The 22,751-nt window shown below is 40.4% G+C and overlaps 2 protein-coding genes and 4 non-coding genes across 9 annotated transcripts; 1 reads left to right on the forward strand and 5 right to left on the reverse strand.

Annotated features, from left to right (window-relative positions):
• Positions 1-1,050: 1,050 nt before the first annotated feature.
• Positions 1,051-15,439, forward strand: RFC4 (replication factor C subunit 4). 2 transcript variants are annotated; one of them, XM_014843351.3, is made up of 11 exons: positions 1,051-1,328; positions 2,774-2,923; positions 4,482-4,560; positions 7,656-7,735; positions 9,664-9,783; positions 11,998-12,141; positions 12,331-12,451; positions 13,132-13,257; positions 14,886-14,966; positions 15,044-15,160; positions 15,245-15,438. In XM_014843351.3, the coding sequence occupies exons 2-11, from the start codon at positions 2,793-2,795 to the stop codon at positions 15,338-15,340; spliced, it is 1,095 nt and encodes a 364-aa protein (XP_014698837.1). In that variant the 5' UTR covers positions 1,051-1,328; positions 2,774-2,792; the 3' UTR covers positions 15,341-15,438. The 2 variants fall into 2 exon arrangements, with proteins under 2 accessions (XP_014698837.1, XP_044627197.1); XM_044771262.2 differs by having other exon boundaries at positions 1,071-1,181; positions 15,245-15,439.
• EIF4A2 (eukaryotic translation initiation factor 4A2) lies at positions 15,414-21,997 on the reverse strand. Of its 3 annotated transcripts, none has more exons than XR_001398423.3 (12): positions 21,651-21,891; positions 20,807-20,852; positions 20,591-20,723; positions 20,173-20,312; positions 19,222-19,390; positions 18,932-19,041; positions 18,559-18,702; positions 18,112-18,249; positions 17,775-17,864; positions 17,479-17,558; positions 16,917-17,023; positions 15,414-16,198 (listed from the first exon to the last, which is right to left on the reverse strand). XR_001398423.3 is itself a non-coding variant. In XM_014843350.3 (11 exons), exons 1-11 carry the CDS (start codon positions 21,677-21,679, stop codon positions 16,054-16,056), a joined length of 1,224 nt encoding a protein of 407 aa, XP_014698836.1. In that variant the 5' UTR covers positions 21,680-21,997; the 3' UTR covers positions 15,414-16,053. The 3 variants fall into 3 exon arrangements, 1 of the variants encoding a protein (XP_014698836.1); XR_001398422.3 differs by having other exon boundaries at positions 16,913-17,023; XM_014843350.3 differs by lacking the exon at positions 16,917-17,023 and having other exon boundaries at positions 21,651-21,997.
• Positions 17,611-17,748, reverse strand: LOC123286200 (small nucleolar RNA SNORA4). Its single transcript, XR_006528469.1, has one exon. It is a non-coding gene; the product is annotated as a small nucleolar RNA SNORA4 (small nucleolar RNA).
• On the reverse strand, positions 17,927-18,058 carry LOC123286187 (small nucleolar RNA SNORA63). The gene has a single exon (XR_006528457.1). It is a non-coding gene; the product is annotated as a small nucleolar RNA SNORA63 (small nucleolar RNA).
• On the reverse strand, positions 18,340-18,517 carry LOC123286157 (small nucleolar RNA SNORA81). Its single transcript, XR_006528431.1, has one exon. It is a non-coding gene; the product is annotated as a small nucleolar RNA SNORA81 (small nucleolar RNA).
• On the reverse strand, positions 20,414-20,480 carry LOC123286162 (small nucleolar RNA SNORD2). Its single transcript, XR_006528435.1, has one exon. It is a non-coding gene; the product is annotated as a small nucleolar RNA SNORD2 (small nucleolar RNA).
• Positions 21,998-22,751: the final 754 nt, after the last annotated feature.

Below are 22,751 nucleotides of genomic sequence, written 5' to 3' on the forward strand. Positions count from 1 at the left end.
AGCATTTGTTGAAAGACAAACGCATAAACATGTAAAGTTAACAAGAAGTATCATGTTGAGTTTGTGTCAAACAAAATTTGGAGTCATTCCTTTAGAGAAGACCCAGGTCAACTTTATGGGTTAGGGTAATCAGTAAAGGCCTGCGCAGAAGGTAGCACTTAAGATGGGTCAGATTTCAACAGGATTTAGAAAAAATTCAGAGCTAAGACAGCAATGGGGAAAGATAAAAGGGGTGTCCTCAGACAGCTGCCTAGAGCCCACAGTGCACGTAGCTTGATGGGGTTAAACATTATTTTCAATGTTCTAACTTTTATCGAGCGTCTGCACCACCAGATTTCTGGACAGGGCTTCGAGATTAGAAAATGACCACAGCTGCACGGCAAGATCCTCCCCCCTCAACAACGGGCAGACACTACGTTATATAATGGTATAAGCCATAAGCACTCAGAAGGGGAAGGAAAGGCACCTTCTTCAGACGTCTCTGCCCTTAAGGCACACACGGTTTGCTCCGCGACGAAGAACCCGGAGGGGAGGACAGGGATCTTCAGGGTGGCCTCTTCTGGCGAAGGATCAACTCCACCCTCTCCAATCCCGGTCCTTCTCTGGCGGTACAGCAGGTTGCAAGCCGAACTGTGTCGCAGCAGAAATACAAGTGAGACGCCCCATGACTATCAGTGAAGCTCACAGTGCGGTACAGGTTGTATCCAAAAAGAGAGTGGATCATTTGAGATCTTTGGTGGTCCACGGAACGCATGTCTCTCCAGCCGCCCTGGCGGGCGCGCGGTCACACATCCTCCCAGCCCACGTCCGCTGAGCACTCGGTTCGCGGCCCAGCGTCTCCTCCGGAACGGGTGCGCTCAAGTGCCCTTGACCTGCAGTCCCAGTTGGAGGGACGCACGGGGACAAGGTGGAACTGTGTTTACACCTCCTGAGTTATTCCCGCTCCAGTGTCTGCATTCCTAAAAGCCTGTGTCGCCTCATCTGTTTAAACACAAACCTGCAGCAGCAAACGGCTCCCTTACAAGGCGCGCGCGGGGGCCCGGAAGTGACGCGTTACGTGTCCGCGTACTCCCGCCCTGCCCTGCGCCGGCCGTTCCGTGGCGGGAACAGGGGTGACCGTGCAGACGGCTCCGGTTCTAAGTGTCGCGGAGGCTTCCTGGGCCTGATAGTCTCAGATTGGGGTACGGAGCTGGGACTTCGTGACCATCCCCCCCTTTCCCTCTCCCGGAAACCCCAGGAACGAGCCGGCGGCGTCCTCGTTCGGGAGACGAGCTGCTGAGAGGCCCAGGCAGTGTCCGGGAACGCGCGCGAGGACGTGGGGATAACAGGTGACGGACCAGCCGGAGAAATTGCGAGGGTTACCTTCGCCTTCCTCCATTTCTGCGGCCGTGATGCCCCTGCGATGTCTTCCACCTCCGTCCTAGCGCGCACAGGGGCCGGACGGGCGCCCCGGCCGAGCCACCTTCTGCTACCCCTGCCGCGCCCCTTCGTGCTCAGTACAGCATCTTTCAGAGCCCTGCTGTGGGCTGCAGTACGGTTTAGCAGCCGGTGGCAGGGATACAATAACGTTAAAAACCTTGGCGCTTTACAGATTTAACGATATATTTTATTTATTCAATATATACCCATATGGCAAGCACAGAGCTATGTGTTTGCCCAATTCTTTTTATTTAATTCAATTGCCTTATGCAATAGGCCTTAGCTCCTTTAACAGAAGGGGAAACTTAATCTCGTAAATGATAATTTAGTCGCTGTTCTAGATATGGGAGAGGGGAGAAATACAGCAGTAAAAAACAAAGAATTGCCACTAATGCTGGGAATTTTCAGGCAAACTAATGATGCTTTTCTGTCTCTCAAGACAGCCTTCTGCTGCCCAGAAGAATATTCACCTGAATGTTAATAGTGATTATCTTCTGCGTGAGATTTTGCAAGAATTTTTAAAACTCCTCATGCTTTTCTGCCGTGTTGATTTTTTCAGATAAGCACGTTATCAGAAAAATAGCTGTTTCCATTTTAATAGAGTCCCCAGCCCTCCCTTCCCCACACAAAAAGGCCTCTGACATTGGGGCTGGCCCGGTGGCCGAGTGGTTAAGTTCGCGCGCTCCGCTTCAGGCGGCCCAGTGTTTCGTTGGTTCGAATCCTGGGCGCGGACATGGCACTGCTCATCAAACCACGCTGAGGCAGCGTCCCACATGCCACAACTAGAAGGACCCTCAACGAAGAATATACAACTATGTACTGGGGGGCTTTGGGGAGAAAAAGGAAAAATAAAATCTTTAAAAAAAAAAAAAAAAAAAGGCCTCTGACATTAGCTCTGCCAGTCAGACAGGCCCTGGAGTGGAGCTCTAGGCCCAAGAAGAGAAGTGGAGCTTCTCACTCTGGTGCTGGCGCTCCTAATTGCCGAGTCCATTCCAGGGTCTAAGTTAGAGCTAGGCCCATGATTGAAATGGAGGAGACTATAGAGGCCCATAAACAGTTGGGCCTTAATGACATCATATTTATCAAAAAGTTTGGAACTCTTAAAAAATTTTCTGATGTAAGATTTATCTTTATTCTCTAATTCCCTCATTATAAATAGGTTCTAAGTTCCTGAAGCACTTCGGCTTCTTTTATGTCCCTGTAGCCCTCAGTACAGTACGTTCAGAGAGTGCTAGGTCATGGATGATGTCTTGATTTAGTAGTTATTGAATATCTGTGCACAAGGTTGTGTGTGCTTTCAGGCTGTACCTCCTCATAATGTTTTCAAAAGAGCTTTTCCTTTTCTGTCTTGCAGCGGTCAGGGTGAAGTAACCATGCAGGCGTTTCTAAAAGGCGCATCCATCAGTGCTAAACCACTGATGCCCAAGGATCGAGGAGTAGCTGCCACTCCCGGAAGCAGTGGAGAGAACAAGAAAGCCAAACCTGTTCCATGGGTGGAAAAATAGTAAGAACTGTCGTGTTTTTGTGGAAACAGTTTTGAGCACTTTTATTACTTAGGGGGGATGATTTTCTCTGTTTAGATGTTGTCTTTGAAAATCACCCAATTATGTAAGTCGTAGAATCTTGGAACCGAAAGTTACCTTAGACTGAGCCAGTTTAATTCCTTATTTTATAGATGAGCCGAGGTCTTCTCTGTAACTCAGGACTATGGTTTTAGCGGCTGGGGGACAGCAGTGAAGAAAACAAGGTTTCAAAAGTTGTCTGTAAGCTCTTGGTTAGGAGTTCTACTTAAGTCTAAACAGTCTGTTCCCGTTTTCATTACTGATAGGTGGAGATTGTTGAGTTTTTGTTTGTTTATACATTTTTGGCAAAAACAGCACTCGAAGTAGCACTTAAACTTCAGTCAGCTAAGTACTACTATGACAAGTAGTTGTAACCCCTGGGATAGCCTCAGTTATTACCAAGGGTTTGCAGATTACTTATAAGCCAAATAAGGCCCTCGTATGTTTTGTTTGGCACCAGCAATGCTTTTAAAAATAGGAAATTTTGCATAAAAATCTAGATTTTTTTTAATTAAAAAAATTATACAAGGGGAAACATAGATTTTCAGCTTCTCAGGGAATTAGGCAGCAGGAGGTACAAGTTTTCACATGACAACAGTTAGGTGGACTTGAGTACTGCTTCTCATTTTGGGAAGGTCATATGTTCCTCAGTTCACCACAGTCCCTACTTTTTCTCTTGCTTTGCACTCTGCCTTCTTCACTTTTGTTATCTGCCTGGCCCCTGCAGGCATTTGAATATGAGACCCTGCTTTATAACATACAGTAGTTTTCCTAGAAAACATGATCTGACATAAAATGCCTGCCTGGCATTGACCTGATTAATTAGAAAAGTAGGGATCAAAGAAGAGCTTTTGATTAGTTAACTAAGCACAAAGCCTAATCTTAGGATTGGGAGCATAACTTTGTTCCAGCTTCTCTTAAAATTACTACTTAATGATGTAAGATGAAAATTACATATTATTACACTTCATATTGGTTAAACTTACTTTGTCAGCCTTCAATGAAGTGAATAGGTCTGCTTTTTTGTGTGTATTTGGGTGATAGAAGAAATTGGTATTAACCGATTAATGACTTAGTAACTATATATATGTAACCATATTAACCAAAATAGTTAGCTATCCTGAGCTTACTAAATGGTTCTCCCTTTTCAGTTTAGGTTGTATGATCTTGTCAAAAATCACATTACTTTCTAAGCAAGTGTTCACTTTAAATTTTTTACCAGTTGGCATTTGTGGTATAATAAAAAGTCCTTTTGCTTAATTTTTGTTAGCATAACAGATGCAAACTGCATTTGGAAAAGTGAAAAATTGTCTCATTCCTTCAGCATGTATTTGTTTAAGGTAAATACAAATAGGATTTCCACCTATTTTCAATCATGAAAGTTTCTCATTTCATTACCAAGATATGAGAATTATCATTGGTATTTTAGCAAAAGGAACACTTGAGACTTTTCTGTGGCTACTATAATATACTAAATAACCTCTCTTTTTTTTTTCCCAGTCGCCCAAAATGTGTAGATGAAGTTGCTTTCCAGGAAGAAGTGGTTGCAGTACTGAAAAAGTCTTTAGAAGGAGCTGATGTGAGTAGCAGATGATGTTTAATGCCATTTAGAGATTTAAGACTTAATTTATTCACCCTCTTTCTTCCTTTAGAACCTCCTGCCCCATTTAAATACTATGCTACATAGTATATAATAACCTTGATAACTATTTTAACATTGATTATTAATTCAACAAATATTTATTGAGGATCTCCTATTCTATCCTATGGCATTATTATAGAGTACTCAAGTATAGACCATTGAGCATACTGGATCCTTTTGCTCATGAGCTTTTATTTTGGTGGGGAGAGACAGAGAATAAACATGTAAGCCAAATAAGAGAATTATAGATGATGATATGTGCATTTAAAGAAGAGTCAGAGGTCTTTGAAAGTATAATGGCTAATCCTAATTTTCAGATTTGATTTGGAGGCTGGCCCCGTGGCTGAGTGGTTAAGTTCGAGGGCTCTGCTTTGGCAGCCCAGAGTTTCACCGGTTCAGATCCTGAGTGTGGACACGGCACCGCTCATTAGGCCATGTTGAGGCGGCATCTCACATGCCACAACTAGAAGGACCTACGACTAGAATATACAACTATGTACTGTGGGGCTTTGGGGAAGAGGAAGAAGGTGAAAAAAGGAAGATTGGAAACAGATTTTAGGTGTCAATCTTTAAAAAAAAAAAGATTTTGTTTGAACTACAACACACAAAAATTGAGCATTTAAGTCTGCTTACAGTGTAGTGTCTCCTGCTGTGATATATGGGATAAAATATCCTTGAGTGACTTGCGTTTTAGATTATTCAGAGACGAGACAAAACCAGATGAAGAATTAGCAATTTAAAATTGTATATGATAAAGTGCTTTAAGAGCTCAGTGAAGGAAGGAGAGAAGTTGTAGATGAAAGTGGGATGTGGTTTCTGCTTTATTCCCAAGATTTGCTTCCTTACTCTCAACCTGGCTGCTTTAAATTAGAGGTTCTTTTGGTTTTTGCTGTTACCGTTCTCTTCCTGGAATTACATTACAACAGCACATATTTTGAAAGAAGTTATAAAACTATTTAAAATCTTTTTCTTTACCAGTATTTGTTCAGATTTGCACCAAATACCTTTACCTTTTAATTTTATAGTAGTATACAGTTTTAATTGCATAGTAATGTTTACATAGATGGCAGAACAAAATCTATTTTAATTGCTAGTATTCTCAACTCTTCAGGCAAACGTAGTGGGGTTATGATCCAGTTCTTGATTGTATACCATCCAGCTTAGGAGACTGAATCAAGAACTTTTCTTCTTTAACCTCTTGTTTAGTATTTTGTGTTTCTTTTCAGACTAAGTTTTGTAAAACTTAAAGATGAAGTAATTTTTTTAATTCTGAAGAGGAAAGGAAAATACTTCATCCCTTCATTTACTTTAAAAGGTTTTAAAGTAGAATTGTAATAGATTTTTTTCAGAAATCAATTTTAAGAACTGATATTCCATGTACAGTTCTTGAATGCACCATGTATCATACTGTCGTATAATGTACCGTTTAATAATTTTACCGTGTGTTAAAGAATTGATGTTATTGTTTGTGATAGTGACCTGGATGAATCGTTACAAATATTGAGGTATGCATGGATCAAAATAACCTTAAAAACTTAGGAGCCTAGGACTTTTTTTGTTTTTGTTTTTAAGTAGTGAATCTCACAGTCTGGATATTAACCTATATGTTATCAATGTAACAGTAATAGTCTTCTAATGAATATACTTATATGTTGGTTTATTTATTTGGCACATATTGAGTACTACACACAATGCTGAGAATACAAATGTGAATAGAACAAATAAATGGTTCTTGACCTTCTTAAGCTTACCCTCTAGTGAAGTAGACATGTATTTTACAATTAAACCCAACTATTAAATAAATAACAATAGATAAATGCAAATTGCATCAAGTGCAACAAAGATGGATGAGAGAATAATGGAGGAGACTCACTTTAGATTGGGTGGTCAGGGAAGGCTTCTGACTTGTGAGGAAGTAGGAGTTGGCCGGGCAGGAAAGAAGAGTGAGACCCCAGTTCATGGAGGACGGCATGTGTGCAGGCCAGAAAGTGCTTAGCTGTTGGAGGTGATTTAAGTTGGAAGCTAGAAGGTGAAAGAGGTGGCGAGCAGATCGTGGACGTCCTTGTAGGTTATGGTAAGCAGGGTTGGTTTGTTTGTTTTTGTTTTTCTAAGTGGAGTGTAAATAGTTTTAGGTAGCAAGCCAGGTGGCATCTGGTTTGAATGAAGAGTGAACAGATGGGAAGGGGAAGGGTTAGGCAAGAGTGGAATCAAATAAGCCATCCTATCTAGTTTCCTATGTGCAGTGATGGCCATGTGTGAAAGCACATACTGAAGAATGTACAGTTTCGTAAAGGAGCTCATTGGAATTCAGTACATTTATTAATCTGTACCACAGATCAGTCACCTGCTTGATAGGGGCCAATCTAATTAGACTTAAGGTATAAAAGAAGATAGCTAATTATTTAATCTTATCCTTTCTTCCTCTGTTGACTTCTCCCTGATACATGCAGGCGTCCCTACAGGGTGCGTAATCATGATGTGGAGCACTGCCTGGCACTTAATAGATGCTTAGTTTTTAAAATTTTTTCTTCTTGGAATTTAAGCTCTTTCAGAGCCCTAATATATCTTTTTTACTCCTTTTTCCTCAGTGTTGTCTAAATCCAGTTTCTTTTTGGTCTCTATCCCCTTTGAAGCAACTGACATCTTATAAAATATAAAATCTTTCCCAATCCTGAGCAAAGAGGTGGCATAGGGAACTGACAGAAGCCTGGGATTCCCTTCAGAAATAAAGCTTTCTAATTCCAGCTTTGAAAATTCTACCTAATTAGATTAGGTTTAGAGCAATCATAAATATTGATTCAGCTTAAGATATTAGAAAGATGTCTTGGGAAAAAGTGATAGTATTATGTGAAAAAGCAGGGTTTAGAACTATTAATACTAAGGTACCAGTTATATTAAGAAATCTTTATATTCAGATATGTGCCCTCTCTATTAGGGAAGTCATTGCACTGTTCCATAGACATTTTCAGTGATCATTTTCATCTATTTGTGCCAGAATACAGTTTTTAAAAAGTAAAATTTAACTTCTGCAGCTCCCTAATCTCTTGTTTTACGGGCCACCTGGAACTGGAAAAACATCCACTATTTTGGCAGCAGCTAGGGAACTCTTTGGGTAAGTTGAAATCTCGCTCTTTTTTTAAAGACCTGACGTAGGATATTTCTGGTACTGCTTTTCTTTCTCTAAAAATTTGCATTTGGTTTCTTTGCAAAGTTGTTGCGTTTGTTTTTGCTTCTGAATTTTTTGTTAATCCAGTGGCCCATTTCCAATTTCTCCCCTCCAATAAATTAGCTTGCCTACATCTTTTGTAACCTTCATTCTGAACCTTATTCAAATGTTTGTGTGTATTACAACATTGAGAACCTTGTGATTTTTTTCATCACTTTTTCATTGTGATTTTGGAGCCCAGAAGACCCAACCTGTCACTAGTCATGCCAGTAGTTTCATCACTCTTTTAGTTAATGTGTTTACATCTCTGTCATTGTATGATGGAATCTGCTGTGCCTGCTGCTACTGACCCGCACCACCCGTTCCTAAGTTCCTTATTGCTCCGGACTTCCCAGGCCCTGCCTCTGGAGTGGTTAGGCCAGCTCCTTGCCCTCAAGCATCCTGAGTGTAAGCAGAGTGTGTGGTATGATTCCAGGTACACCAGAAGACCTCTGAGCCACCTTCATAGATTCCTTTTTCTAGATTAACTGTCTTGGCTTAGCCAGTTGTTATAGAGGAGCCCTTTACCTAGAGTTGGAAAATCCATATCAGCCCAGGTCTGATATCATGCAACATGCACCAGCATAGCAAAGGCTATCTTAAATTCATCAAGAGTTTTTATATTAGGCGTATGGCCAAAGGGTACATCTGAAATCCTACATTTGAAAATAATTAGATGCCTCTGAAACCACCAAATATGTAAGGATAATTAGTTCTATTGAAATGCAAAGGAAGACCAAAGGGGAAGCTAATGTAACCCTAAGATTCTATTTATTTGACAGCAACTTTTGTTTCTCAAGGAAATTATAAAAGAACTTTTTTGATTCTTCCACAGCTCAGTCAGTTAGATCCAAACTGAACCAGTCTTGTCAATATAGTTATAATGAAACTGTTAAGTAGTTTATTATTAGTTATGCTAGAGTAGGTCAGTCCAGATTATATAACTTTTAAAAATATCCTTTTGAAAATAATGTTTGTCCTTATAGAACTAAAAGAACTTATTTTAAGTATAAATTCCACATATAATAGTATTTGTGGTTTTAAAATGAAAATATATGCACAGAGCTTACCAAATGTTTATGCTCATAGAAAAATTCCTAGGATATCTTGCTATTTAGGAAAAATAGGAGAAAACTAAATGCAAACTCTTGTTTTTTTAGTAAATATATATATATATATATATATGTAGAAAAATGACTGGAAAGAAGTTTTCAAAACAATGATTTGGCAGGATGTGCCAGTTGATTTAATTTTCTTTTGATTTCTCAGATTTCCCTACTTGTGGTGAGTTACTTTTAATAATGTTTTTAAAACTCACTTAAGGAAAACTGTTCATGTTTGAATCTAGTAATTTTTCTTATAGCAAGCTACTCTATGGAAATAATTCAAAATATCTATATTACAGCATTATTTAAAATTGTAACATATTTAAAGCTATCTAAATGTCTAACAGTAGAAGAATGTTAAATGAATTAGGTAAATGATGGTACAATCATAGAACAGACTGTCATATAGCTATTAAGATGGTATTTACAGTGGTTCTGATGACATGACAAGATGATTATGATACAATTCTAAGTGGAGAATTGATTTAAAATTTTATACACTGTGTGATATCACCTACCTGTTTTTTAAAAATGTATGGAAAAAAGTCAAAGTGTTAACTGCATGTCTCTGCAAAAGAGAAAATACAAAAGTGATTGTGTGCCTTCTATCCATATTGTTTACTGGGTGGATTTTAAACTACTGCAAAATGTGCAAATGTTAAAATATGGTTTAAACCTGGGGTCCTTACATGCTTCATGATGTTTCATATTTATTTCATTTTGACATAGGCCTGAACTTTTTCGATTAAGAGTTCTTGAGTTAAATGCATCTGATGAACGTGGAATACAAGTAGTTAGAGAGAAAGTGAAGAATTTTGCTCAATTAACTGTGTCAGGAAGTCGTTCAGAGTAAGTAAGCTTACCTTCCCTTCTCCATAGCATGTCATTATATTTGTTTAAAATACATGTTTCTGCCAAATTTCCAACTCCTTTTTCATGTTAGATCATATTTTTATCTAAATTATTTAAACCCAGAAATGACCTTTCCATTATAATAACTAATTATAAGACATTTAGCTTTCAAGATCTTTTAACTGATACTTTGTCTAAGGAGTATTTATTAATCAGATTTGGTGGTACACTCATAATAAAGATCCTGATTTTTGCTGTTGTGTTATAAAAAAAGAAGTTCTGTCAGATATCTTAAGTTTCAGTGTCTATTTCATAATTAGGGTGATCATATAAGTTCTTGTCCAAACTGGGACACTTTTAGAGTGAAAGAGGAGGTATGATTAATAATTAAAATAGGACTGTGCTGAGTTAAACAGGGATGTTTAGTCAACTACTTATACTCCTTAGATGGCAAAGTTCTAAGATTAAGTTTTTAAATTAGGTACCTGGCATATATTTAAATTTATATCTCAGCATACTTAAGAATTTGTAGAAAGTGAATGACTAATTTTTGATATTCACCATGGATTTACGATGCATATAAATCATATGTCTGATAAGGAACTTAGATCAAGAATGTATAGGGGCTGGCCCCACAGCAGAGTGGTTAAGTTCACGTGCTCTGCTTCAGCGGCCCAGGGTTTCGTCCGTTCGGATCCTGGGTGCAGACATGGCACTGCTCATTAGGCCATTTTGAGGCAGCGTCCCACATAGCACAACTGGAAGGACCCACAACTAAAATATACAACTATGTACTTGGGAGATTTGGGGAGAAAAAGCAGGGGGGAAGAAAAAGAATATATAAAAAACTCTTACAACTCAATAAAAACACAACACAATTTAAAAATGAGCAAAGGATCTGAATAGACGTTTCTCCAAAGAAGATACACAAATGGCCAATAAGCACGTGAAAACATGCTTATCAGCATCATTAGCCATTAGAGAAATGCAAATCAAAACTGTGATGCCATAACACTTCACACTCACTAGGATGCTCTAATCAAAAAGACAAAAAATAGGGGCCAGTCCTATGGCCTGGTGGTTAAGTTCAGTGTGCACCACTTTGGCTGCCTGGATTCATGGGTTTGGATCCCAGGTGTGGACCTCTACCACTTGTCAGCCATACTGTGGCAGCAACCCACATACATAATAGAGGAGGATTGGCACAAATGTTAGCTCAGAACTAATCTTCCTCAAGCAAAAAAAAAAAAAAAACGAGGAAGAGGAGCTGTCCCCGTGGCCGAGTGGTTAAGTTTGTACACTCTGCTTCGGCGGCCCACGGATTCACTGATTTGGATCCTGTGCGCAGACATGGCACCGCTCATCAGGCTGTGCTGAGGCGGCATCCCACATACCACAACCAGAAGGACCTGCAACTAGAATATACAGCTATGTGCTGGGGGGCTTTGGGGAGAAGAAAGGAAAAAAAAAAAAGATTGGCAATAGATGTTAGCTCAGGTGGCAATCTTTTTAAAAAAAAAAAGAAGATTGGCAGCAGATGTTAGCTCAGGGTGAATCATACTCAGCAAAAAAGAAAAGTATATACAGAAAATAACAAGTATTGGCAAGGGTGTGGAGAAATTGGTACCCTTGTACATTGCTGGTTGGAATGTAAAATGGTGCAGCCACTTTGAAAACAGTTTGGCAGTTCCTCTTAAAAGTTAAACATCAAGTTACCGTATGACCCAGTAATTCCATTCCTAGGTATATAGCCACAAGAAATGAAAACATATGTCTATTCAAAACATGTACACTTGTTCATAGGAGCATTATCCATAATAGTCAAAACATGGAAACAACCCAAATATCCATCAACTAATAAATGGACAAATAAAATGTAGTATATTTATTTGCCATATTATTTGGCAATAAAAAGGAATGAAGTAGTGACCTACCACAACATGGATGAACCTTGAAAATATGCTAAGTGAAAGAAGCCAGTCACAGAAGACAACATATTATATATTCCATTTATATGAAATGTCCAGAATAGGCAAGTTGTCGAGACAGAAAGTGGAGATTGCTGATAGCCTATGGCTAGGAGACTTGGGGGAGAGGAGGAGTGACTCCCTAATGGGCACAGGGTTTCTTTTTGGGGTGATGAGAATGTTCTAAAGTTAGATCGTAGTGTTGATATGTGAATTATAACTCCTATGTGTTTCCTTGAATCAGTGGGAAGCCATGTCCTCCTTTCAAGATTGTAATTCTGGATGAAGCAGATTCTATGACCTCAGCTGCTCAGGCAGCTTTAAGACGCACCATGGAGAAAGAGTCTAAAACCACCCGATTCTGTCTCATCTGTAACTATATCAGTCGGTATGTATGTTGCCCTGAAGATAGATGCTAGGCAGCCTTTTTTTGATAACACCAATTAGAGTTATCAAAATTAAATATTTCAAGGTTACATTAATTTCTCCTCGATCAAATCTTAATTTATTCTTGATAAAAATGAGTTCTTTGGGGAAATTCTTTAGATGCTCACTTGTTTTTTCCAATATTTTACAGAATAATTGAACCTCTGACCTCTAGGTGTTCTAAATTCCGCTTCAAACCTCTGTCAGATAAAATTCAACAGCAGCGGTTACTAGACATTGCTGGTAAAGAACATGTCAAAATTAGCAATGAGGTAATTGATTATTACAGTATTTTAATTACTGATTCCTTTAATGAATGCATATGAGGTGGCCGTGAAAGTCAAATGTGTGTTGCTTCATTTTCTGTTGCCAATTCTTCAGGCAAACTTAAGCTAAATAAGCAACAGTTGGAATGTCTAGGAATTACAGGTTCAGCCTCTGTTACTATTATCTATCAATATTTCAGAGACCCACCCAAAACTGGGGCAGATTTCATACATAAAATGCACAATCTGCAACAACAAATCTCTGCAGAGCGACAAGGTTGTAGTCTCCTAGCTAATGCTGCACTTCAGGAACTAATTTGGTGTGATGAAATCCTGGTACAGTGATAGAATATATAGGCCTCTTATTCATTTTAATAGAATTTAACCATAATTTGAATTTTCTTTGCTTTATGTAATCAAGAAAATAGGATGAGAAGTATGGAACGTCCCTTGTCTCTGCAAATTTCTTTGAGGCAAGAGATCTCTTTGCTGTCCTTCCATTGGACTAATGCTATCCATGAATTCTGCCACTGTAGGACTGATAATACTCCCTCAAAAATGGAAATAAATTTTATGTTTTTCCTCACTAACTTCAAATTAAAACATAATGTTTTTCACTTTCCTTTATTAAAGTCAAAAAGCCTTAACTGGCCACCATAGGTAAAAAACCAATTTTTTCTTTCTAGGGAATAGCTTATCTTGTTAAAGTGTCAGAAGGAGACTTGAGAAAAGCCATTACATTTCTTCAAAGTGCTACTCGATTAACAGGTGGAAAGGAGGTCACAGAGAAGGTGATCACAGACATTGCTGGGGTAAGAGCACTGGATGTTCTGAAATTCTTTTAGTTGGCTTTTAGAAAAGTTTCATCCAACAAATATATATGGAATGCTTATTATATGCTGTCTTGGTCCATTCAGGCTGCTATAACAAAATACCATAGGCTAAGTGGCTTAAAAACAATGGAAATTTATTTCACAGTTCTGGAGGCTGGGAAGTCCAAGATCAAGGTGCCTGCAGGTGAAGTGTCTGATAAGGACCCATTTCCTAGTTCATAGGCTCCTAGTTTATAGGCTCCTCATTCATAGATGGCCTTCATCTTACTGCAGTCTCCTGTGGCAGAAGGGAGCTCTCTGGGGCCTTCATAAGGGCACTAATCCCATTCATGAGGACTCCACCCTTATGACCTAATCACCTCTCAAAGACCCCACCTCCAAACACCATCCCATTAGAGGTTTTTTTTTTTTTTTTTTTTTGAGGAAGACTAGCCCTGAGTTAACATCTGCTACCAATCCTCTTCTTTTTGCTGAGGAAGACTGGCCCTGACCTGAGCTAACATCCGTGCCCATCTTCCTCCGTTTTTTTTTTTAATATGTGGGACGCCTATCACAGCATGGCCTGTCAAGTGGTGCCATGTCCGCACCCGGGATCCAAACCTGCGAACCCCGGGCTGCCAAAGTGGAACATGCACACTTAAGCGCTGCGCCACAGGGCTGGCCCCATGTTAGAGAATTGTAACATGGATTTGGGGGCACATTTATTCTGTGTATGTGCCAAGTACTGTGCTACAAACAGTGTAATAAGGGAATAACCTAGGAGTATCAGAATGCTTCAGGGATGTGGCAGTCAAAATAGATTTAACAGATCGAGAGTCATGTAAAAACAAGGGGCATATCCAATTTATGGAAATCATCTACTTAAAAAACCAGAGTGTCACACCTCTGTTAGGATACTCCCATGTGGGGGCTCACCTCAGAATCACTACTTTCAGAACTTAGTTCCTGTGCTATTTTTCATACCACAATGAACCTGGTAGCATTAGTCTCTTTTAACTTTCTGGGTCTTATGGGCTTTTAAAGTCAATTCTGTTAGTGGCATCTTTAACTTGGAGAAAGGGCACATCCCCTTAAAATCTTTCAAACTGGCTGATTTTAACCACTGCTCTGAGTTGTTACAGCCAGCGGGGAGAACTTCAGCTACTCATCCACTGACCAGAGCAGCTGTTCTTGTTCCAGCATGGGCCCGAACTTGAGACTTGTTTAGGAGGAAATGAATTTTGTATGCTTCTCAAAGAGCCATTAAAGGATCTTAAAGCAAAATGTGGCCTGGTTGCATAGTTGGCACTGGACTGACATAAGATTGGCATAGTCAAAGGAAGAGGTTCTGGTTATCCAGAGAGCTTATTTCAAAGTCCAACGGCCTTCTAGAGTTCAGAACATGAGCATAAGGCTTAAAGCTGGCCCTTTTTCAGCTTTCTTCCTTTGCCTTCCCAACTTAGTATGGATTCAGTGTGACAGCTTTGTCCTATGCTGCAGGACATGTGTCAGTGTCTCTTTTTATACACAACAGATTACCCAAGCATGGAACAAAAGGAAGTAGGTGTAGGCTTGGCAGAGGAAATGTCCAAACCATCTTTACCTGGAAACTATCTTAAACTTTTTAGGTCATACCAGCTGAGACAATTGATGGATTACTTGCTGCATGTCAGAGTGGCTCTTTTGACAAACTAGAAGCTGCAGTAAAGGTAAATCCAGTTTACTGGCTTTCAGGGGAGGGATACTTTTACACAATCATACCAAACCTCTGATTTTTCTGTTATAGGACTTAATAGATGAGGGTCATGCAGCAACTCAGCTTGTAAATCAACTTCACGATGTGATTGTAGAAAATGATAACCTTTCTGATAAGCAGAAGTCCATTATTACAGAAAAACTGGCTGTAAGTAGGCACTTTGACACATTGCAGCAAAATATTTTAACTATACCTGGAAGGGATATTTAATTTACTCATCTTTTTTTGTAGGAAGTAGACAAATGCTTAGCAGACGGTGCTGACGAACATCTGCAGTTGATGAGCCTCTGTGCTACTGTGATGCAGCAGTTAACTCAGAATTGTTAAAACCATATTTAGTATGCCATTTTATTGAATTTTTGTAAATATAACATGATGAAAATAAAATGACCAAAGCACCTTTAAAGTGAATATACAATTTATTTAACATTCAAACTTCATTAAGACATGTGCAATATGGCAATTTTACTGGGGGTTTTAACCCTACCTAGGATATGATTGCTTGCTGGGGCTTAGCAACAGGGTCCAGTTCACACTTAGCACTAATTAAATACTTTATTGAATAAATACAATACCAAACAAAATGCATTCAAATGCTTTCTAAAAAAATCAATTTTAAAGGCCTTCCTATTCAGGCTAATGACAAACACAATAAAGGCAGATATGCTAGTTTAACATAATTGGCTGATTTTATACAGCACTTATATCTTTTAGTCCACAAGTATATTATTAAATGATAGAGAACATCTAATACAACCATTTCTACAGAACTAGGAAATAAATTTCTAAGAAAGAAAGATTTTACAGACCCCATCTTTAATACCCAACCCCAACAGTCTAACTCTAAAGAGGATAAAGCCAATGACTTTCCTCACAAGAGCTCACGACTAAAGTCGCTTTGCTATCAAAATCTGTATTTCTGATCCGTTATGAGCATTGAGACAAGATTCAAATATTCCCAAAGAAAGAAGCACAATGCACGTTGTGATCGCCTATTCAGCAACAGCGAGCACTGCATTCAAACTATCTCATCCCAGGAATTAAATAAGGTCAGCCACATTCATTGGCATTTCCTCCACTGTAGTATTGTAGAAAGTCTCAATGTCACGAAGAATCCTCTTGTCTTCTTCAGTAACAAAGTTTATAGCCACACCTTTCCTCCCAAATCGACCCCCTCTGCCAATTCTGTGTAAGAAAAAGAAATCAGCAATTAGAAGATGCTGCTACCTACATATTGCATGAACTACTGAACATGATGATCCACTTGTTAACCATCAGCTGCTGTTTAACTTATCAAGGTTATAGTTCGTGCTTCTAATTGGAGCACTAGCTGCTAATCAATATCTAGAGAAAAAAATCTTCCTTTGCAGTTAGTGCCAAAAGGATTCAAGGCTTGTCTGGCTGCAAAATGAGACTTTATCAGGTGTCTTGAGCATTATTATCTTTAAAGCAGATGACAGTATTGTGTTTGGGGTAGTGAAATTAAAGCCCATACCAAAGTGGGCCAGCCAAGAGCAGATGTCAGCCTGGGACAGATGTAAATACCAGGGATAAAACAAAAAGAACAGTTATGCAATCCATTTCGACGCACTTCTGGAACAGTAAACTGTAAACACAAATGCTGCAAGGTTAACTACTGTCTAAAACTTACAACTTTTTCCAGTGGGAAAACAAGTATTTGGTATGGTAACCCAAACTTATCACTGCTTTTTTGCTCAGTTTCACACGTTATATAACTCAAGTTACTCAAAAACGTGTTTACCTCCAAAACAGCTTTCTACCTGCCTGATGGAAACCAGACAAAACGAACCACCTAATACGCTAATATGCTAAAATGCCTTGGCTGGAGCAACTTTAAATATCAAATAATCATGACAAAAGAAAAACAAATATAAATACCGACTCGCTCTTTATTCAAACAGTGTGCTGTTTCGCTTATGATTCCACGTCCTAAATTACGTCAACGCCGTTTCTGAGCGCCATCTCGTCATCAACTGCTGCTATCGACTCCTGTATTTTTTAAAAAGTCTTTTTTTACATCATATAACAAAGTACAATTCAATTTATTTAGGGATAAAGCCACTATAACTAAACCAGGGACTGCTCAAATTGCTACCAGACAACACCAAGAAAATCCCAACTATAGAGGAGTCACCAAGGAATCACATGGACACAAGAGCATCACTAAAAATCAAGCTCAAAAATAAGCTGAGACCAACAGATCTACAACAACCTGATTTGCATGTATTAAGTCCACAATTTGGGCATCATTTATGACTGTTTTCCCACTGTGTATGACTAATCTTCCCAAATACAATTTTAGTTACATCTTACCAATTATTACGTCTTTTTACTGAATCAGTTCCCTGATTTGAGGTCACCTTTCAGACAAATCAGTAGGAAAAAAACAATACGTGAAATGCATTTTACCAATGCAGTTAACTGTCAAAATGCCGTCTACTCACCTGTGAATGTAATTTTCACGATTGGTAGGTAGGTCGTAGTTTATAACCAATGATACTTGTTGCACATCAATCCCACGAGCCTGAAATACAATGGCATGTTGTTCAAATCCTAATTAAACTATACAGCCATGTAATGTAGGCCACAAAATAGTAGTGAACTACATTAAGTGGTATAGCCCACTGTGGAGCATGGCCTTTTTTACTCTCCCAAAAACCCTAAGTTGGTAAAGGTTATTAAAAAACCTTCCCACAAAAAAACACTTTTGGTATATTAAAAAGAGCAGTGAAAGACTTACCAACAAGTCAGTAGTGATCAGAACACGGCTTGACCCTGATCGGAATTCCCTCATGATAACATCTCTTTCCTTCTGGTCCATGTCTCCATGCTGCAAATTAAAAAACCTTAATTCAAGAATCACCAGTCAAATTCATATTTAACTTTATCAACATGTATGAGACCAAGCGTCCCTGGCTGCTACAAGAGTATAGCAGACAGGTATAGTTAAGAAACAACTTTATTTTGAGCAGGGGGAACGACAACACAGCACTTAACAGCTATATTGTAGTCTAAATCCTGCTTTAATGGAAACATAGACATTGTAAATACCATTACTAGGCTAGAACACCTCTTACCAGAGCAGAAACTGTGAAGTCCCTGGCATGCATTTTCTCAGTGAGCCAGTCCACCTTGCGTCTTGTGTTGAGAAATATAACAGCCTGCGTAATCGTCAGTGTCTCATACAAGTCACAAAGTGTATCCAACTTCCATTCCTAGAGTTATTTCCAAAAGAGAAAGTTATTAAAACAATTTACTTTCCAATTTAAATTCATTACAAATTCATCTGTTGGGTCAGCCTAAGGACATATTGCACCAAATCTTGAGACAAAGGACACTGGACATTAAGAAAGAGGTCCACCCCAGTCTTTACAATCTAGTGCAGTCACTTTTCTTCTTGTGTGTACTCTGCTAGCATTATTACAAAAACCAAGAAGTGATCCTAGTTTCTGCAATTTTAGCACAGTGCTTATACAAGAAGGATAAAATCTGGCTAACATTTTAATGTTTAACAAACAAATTACCTCTCTTTCAACATTAATATAAAACTGTTTGATTCCTTCAAGGGTCAATTCTTCCTTTTTCACCAGAATTCTAATTGGATCTCTCATGAACTTTTTGGTCACTTCCAACACATCAGTTGGCATTGTGGCAGAAAGCAACACAACCTGAAAATGACGATGATTATGTTGTCACACAAGTAGTTAACACAATACTCAATTTTTCAATATGGAAAAAATGTTTGAGACTAAGCGTCTTACTATGAAATTATGCCAGACAGTTATGCATCCATTGCTCCAAGAAGGGGAAACGACAACACAACACTTCAGTTGTTTTGTAACAGTACCCTCATTAATTAAACCTAACCTCCAGCTATATGAGTGAAGTAAAGCTCACCTGAATACTTGTATTTAATTTTTGGAAAATCTCATAAATTTGATCCTTAAACCCTCGGCTCAACATTTCATCAGCTTCATCCAAAACAAACATTTTGATCCATTTTGGAGCTGTTAAAAACAAAGTCATACTATCATCTTTAGATTCTCAGGGATACTATTTAAAAACAAAGTCATACTATCATCTTTAGATTCTCAGGGATACTATTTAACTTTTTAGTAGCAGAAACAAATTACACTATTGTATAATTGTATATAATTGTCCGAATTATACTAGACAGCAATACTTACAAAGATATCTTCTATTTAGCATATCAAACACTCTCCCTGGTGTACCAACAACAATGTGTGGTGCTTCGGCCTGCAGTTTTTGCATTTCATTTCGAACATTGGTTCCACCGATGCAGGCATGACAAGTTGCTCCCATATAGTCTCCAAGTGCCAGAATTACCTTTTGGATCTAAAAGCCAAAAGCCTTAATTATTATCCAGCAGAATTACAGGCTCTGTGACTAAACTTCCAAAGCATAATGGCAAATATCTGGTCTGCAAATAGCTTTTATGCATGCACAGGACTTTACTTCCAAGCTTAAAGTGCAGACTCATCCAACTGCCTCAAGATAAAATTCCCTTTAGGTGTCTTTCTTTTCTTGTGCCCTGTCAAACTCGGGATCCTGTTGCCCCAGATACCAGCTGGGTTAAATGACTAAAAACATTTCCTACATTATTTTTCACTGTGTGGGAAAATGTAAACAGCCAACAAGCTCGGCCTTTACAGCTAAGACAAGCTGTTGATACTTCAATTTTTCCCACAGGGTACTATGACTTACATAACCTTGATCTTAAATAAAGCCTAATTTTATTACCAAGATTTACTTCAAAGCCAATATAGCAGTGAGCTTTGAAAACATAGCATGCAACAGATGCATCACAAACTACTGAGACAGTCAAATGAGAACATGTCACTGCAGTTTTCATGTTGCACAACTGCATTCGAACTCAAAAACGGGAAAGGATCTCATCCACCCTGAACAGAAAGCCTTGGTTTCTCAGCCTTACACAACCCTGAAAACCATACCTGCACACCCAATTCCGGTTTAACTTTCAACACTCCCTGCATGCATGGGTAGTTAAGAGGGCTCTGACAGGACCAATTTACACTAAGCTTTAAATTCTTTCACAGTTGTGAAACCTGAAACCTATGCAACACGCAAGCAGTTTTTTTGAACTACACTATCAATACCTGTTGAGCCAGTTCTCTGGTGGGGGCCAATACTAGTGCTTGGGTCTCCTTGAACTCAATCTCCAACTGTTGCAGGATGGAAATAGCAAATGTGGCTGTCTTGCCAGTACCTGACTGAGCTTGAGCAATCACATCATACCCTAAAAAAAGTAGGATACATATTTACCGATCCCCCATCAAACCGTCACTTCTAGTTCACACCATGTATTCCATTTGGAACATCAATTATGCCCAAATAATCAAGTGATCAGCAATGAGTATTCTTCATTTCAGGTCAGTCCCGAAAGATGATTGCCATCATTTCACTTTAAGGAATACAAACAGGTGCTAGTCCCCCAGAAGTTATTTCCCCTTTTATGGTCCAGGTCTATGTAGAACATTGAGTTCATTTTTCAAAAGTGTCAACGAGTCCTTTTACCTTTGATGCAAGGAATAATAGCTCGCTGCTGAATAGCTGAAGGCTTCTCAAAACCATAAGCATAGATGCCCCGAAGAAGAGACTCCTTTAAATTCATATCATCAAAGTTATCAACAATCTCATTCCAGTTGCTCTGTAAATTTAAAAAAGAGGAGAAATGAATGGGATGAACCAAACCACCTTTCCAGAATTTCAAAATCCACCCACAACTCTTACCTCGATGACACCATCGGGGTCCATTCCCTCTGGGCCGCCATGTTCTCTACCGACAAGAATACCGCAGTTAGAGCACATCCCTGTCCCCTGCCCCCTTCAGCGCACATTACGGAGTCAGCGCTTTCAGAACCTCTCCCCACGTTACCCTCCCGCGCACGTGTGCACTTCCTAGAAGAGCTAAGGAAGCCGGTGGCACAGGACGCACTGCGCCTGCCCGGAGCTTGAGACCCGCGGACGGCCAGAAAGGCCCCGCCACGCCGGCCCTTCCCCCCAGGCCCGAGCACCCGGCTCTCCCATCTTGGCGGCGGCCCGTCTCGCGAGAGCTCCACGCGCTGAGCTCCGCCCCCTACACTGCGCAAGTCGGGGTGATTGACGCGGGCCGAGGCCTGGCGAGGGCTATGCCAACGGTCCGCCGGCCGGCCCCATCCGCCTTCTACCGCGGCGAGCGGACGCCGCCGTCGCCTTCCCCCACCAGCCCTGGACTCCAGGTCGCGCTGCTGGACGCCAGTAAGGCCTCGGCCCCGACTACACTGTACCGGGTGCGGGCTGCGCCACGGCTCTAACTAAATGTGCTCCGCTCGGGCGGGGAAGCCGCCGAGACTTCAAAGCGTCTTCGGGGAAAAAAAAGACAGCCTTTAGCCACTCCGTTTCCGTAGCCTCGTTTTGTCTCCCCGCAACCCGGGGCCTTACCTATCGTGGAAGCTTCTCGAAGGACACAGGGGTACTGTACCCCAAGAAAACGCCTATGAACCCACAGTTCCCTGCCTCCAACTCACCTACTACTATCTCCTCTCCTGCCGTACGACGTTCGCCACAAAACGCTACCACCGAAAAAGACCCATACCTGTTATAATCCGCAGAGCCACCAGACATGATCCGGGGAACCACTCAGCGCCCGACTGAAAAGACAGCAGGACCTCGCCGCCCGTTTTTTATAGGCTCGCGGCCGGAACCCGTTTTCTGCGGAGGAATTTTCTTGTCGCTCTTCGGTCAGCCACAAAATTATGATCCTGAGCTCCTTCCCTCAGAAGATATCCTAACCCAGTCGGCAGGAAAATCCAGATTTGGTTATTTCTCGACATTACAGGGTCGCCGGAAATCCCAAGACCCTGGGGGAAGTTTGGGACTCTTTGCTTTGCGGCGGAAGAATATTGCAGCAGACAGCAGCCCATCGCTCGTTCCCCGCCCGGCGTGCTCCTACGGGGTTTCCGCGTCCCCGACGCAGCGGCGGCCCGGGGGAGCCGAGCAGGACCTGGTGGCGGAAGCCTGGGGCGCGCTGGGCGGCCGGGCTGCTTCGCGGACTAGTGGGGCCGAGCTCGCCGTTCGCGCCGGCCCCGGCGTCGTAGGGGCAGGCTCGTCCACGTTCTGCTCTGGAGGGGAATCGGGTTATTCTGCTTGTTCCCACCGCTATTTAACTTGATGATAAAGAGCCGCCTGGCCTTAAGCCCGAGCGTTTACCATCCATTAAGATGTTGAAAGTGTCAAACTCCTGCTCGGGGAAAATGTCGGCTACCCAGCACATCCCAGAAAATCTGGTTTACCGTACATTGTGCAGGGCGAGAGAAAATGTGTAGTGTCGTCTGCAAATGTCCCTGGAGCAGCCAACTCTATTCTCGTGTTGCCTCTGATCTTGTCTCGCTGTCTTTTTTTAAAAAACTAATAATTTTAACAGGTGTGAGGAATGCCTGATGAAATCAGTATAAACTTTTGCAAATGTGATAATACTAAGGAGGAGTAATTTTCCCTGTAACGCAAGATTTTAAATGATGCTTCTGGCAGATACAGCTCCTTGCCTCTTTGGAACTAGACGGGTTTTGGTTCTGGTCTATTTTGGTCATTTTTTTTCAAAGGACTTTGTTTTAGTTGCCTATACATAATGAATGTTGATTTACTGAAGTTCAGAACAATACAACCCTTGCTGCTTAAAAAAAACTGCATGACTCTT

This window comes from Equus asinus, chromosome 5, assembly GCF_041296235.1.
Source record: "Equus asinus isolate D_3611 breed Donkey chromosome 5, EquAss-T2T_v2, whole genome shotgun sequence".
Taxonomy (NCBI): Eukaryota; Metazoa; Chordata; class Mammalia; order Perissodactyla; family Equidae; genus Equus; species Equus asinus.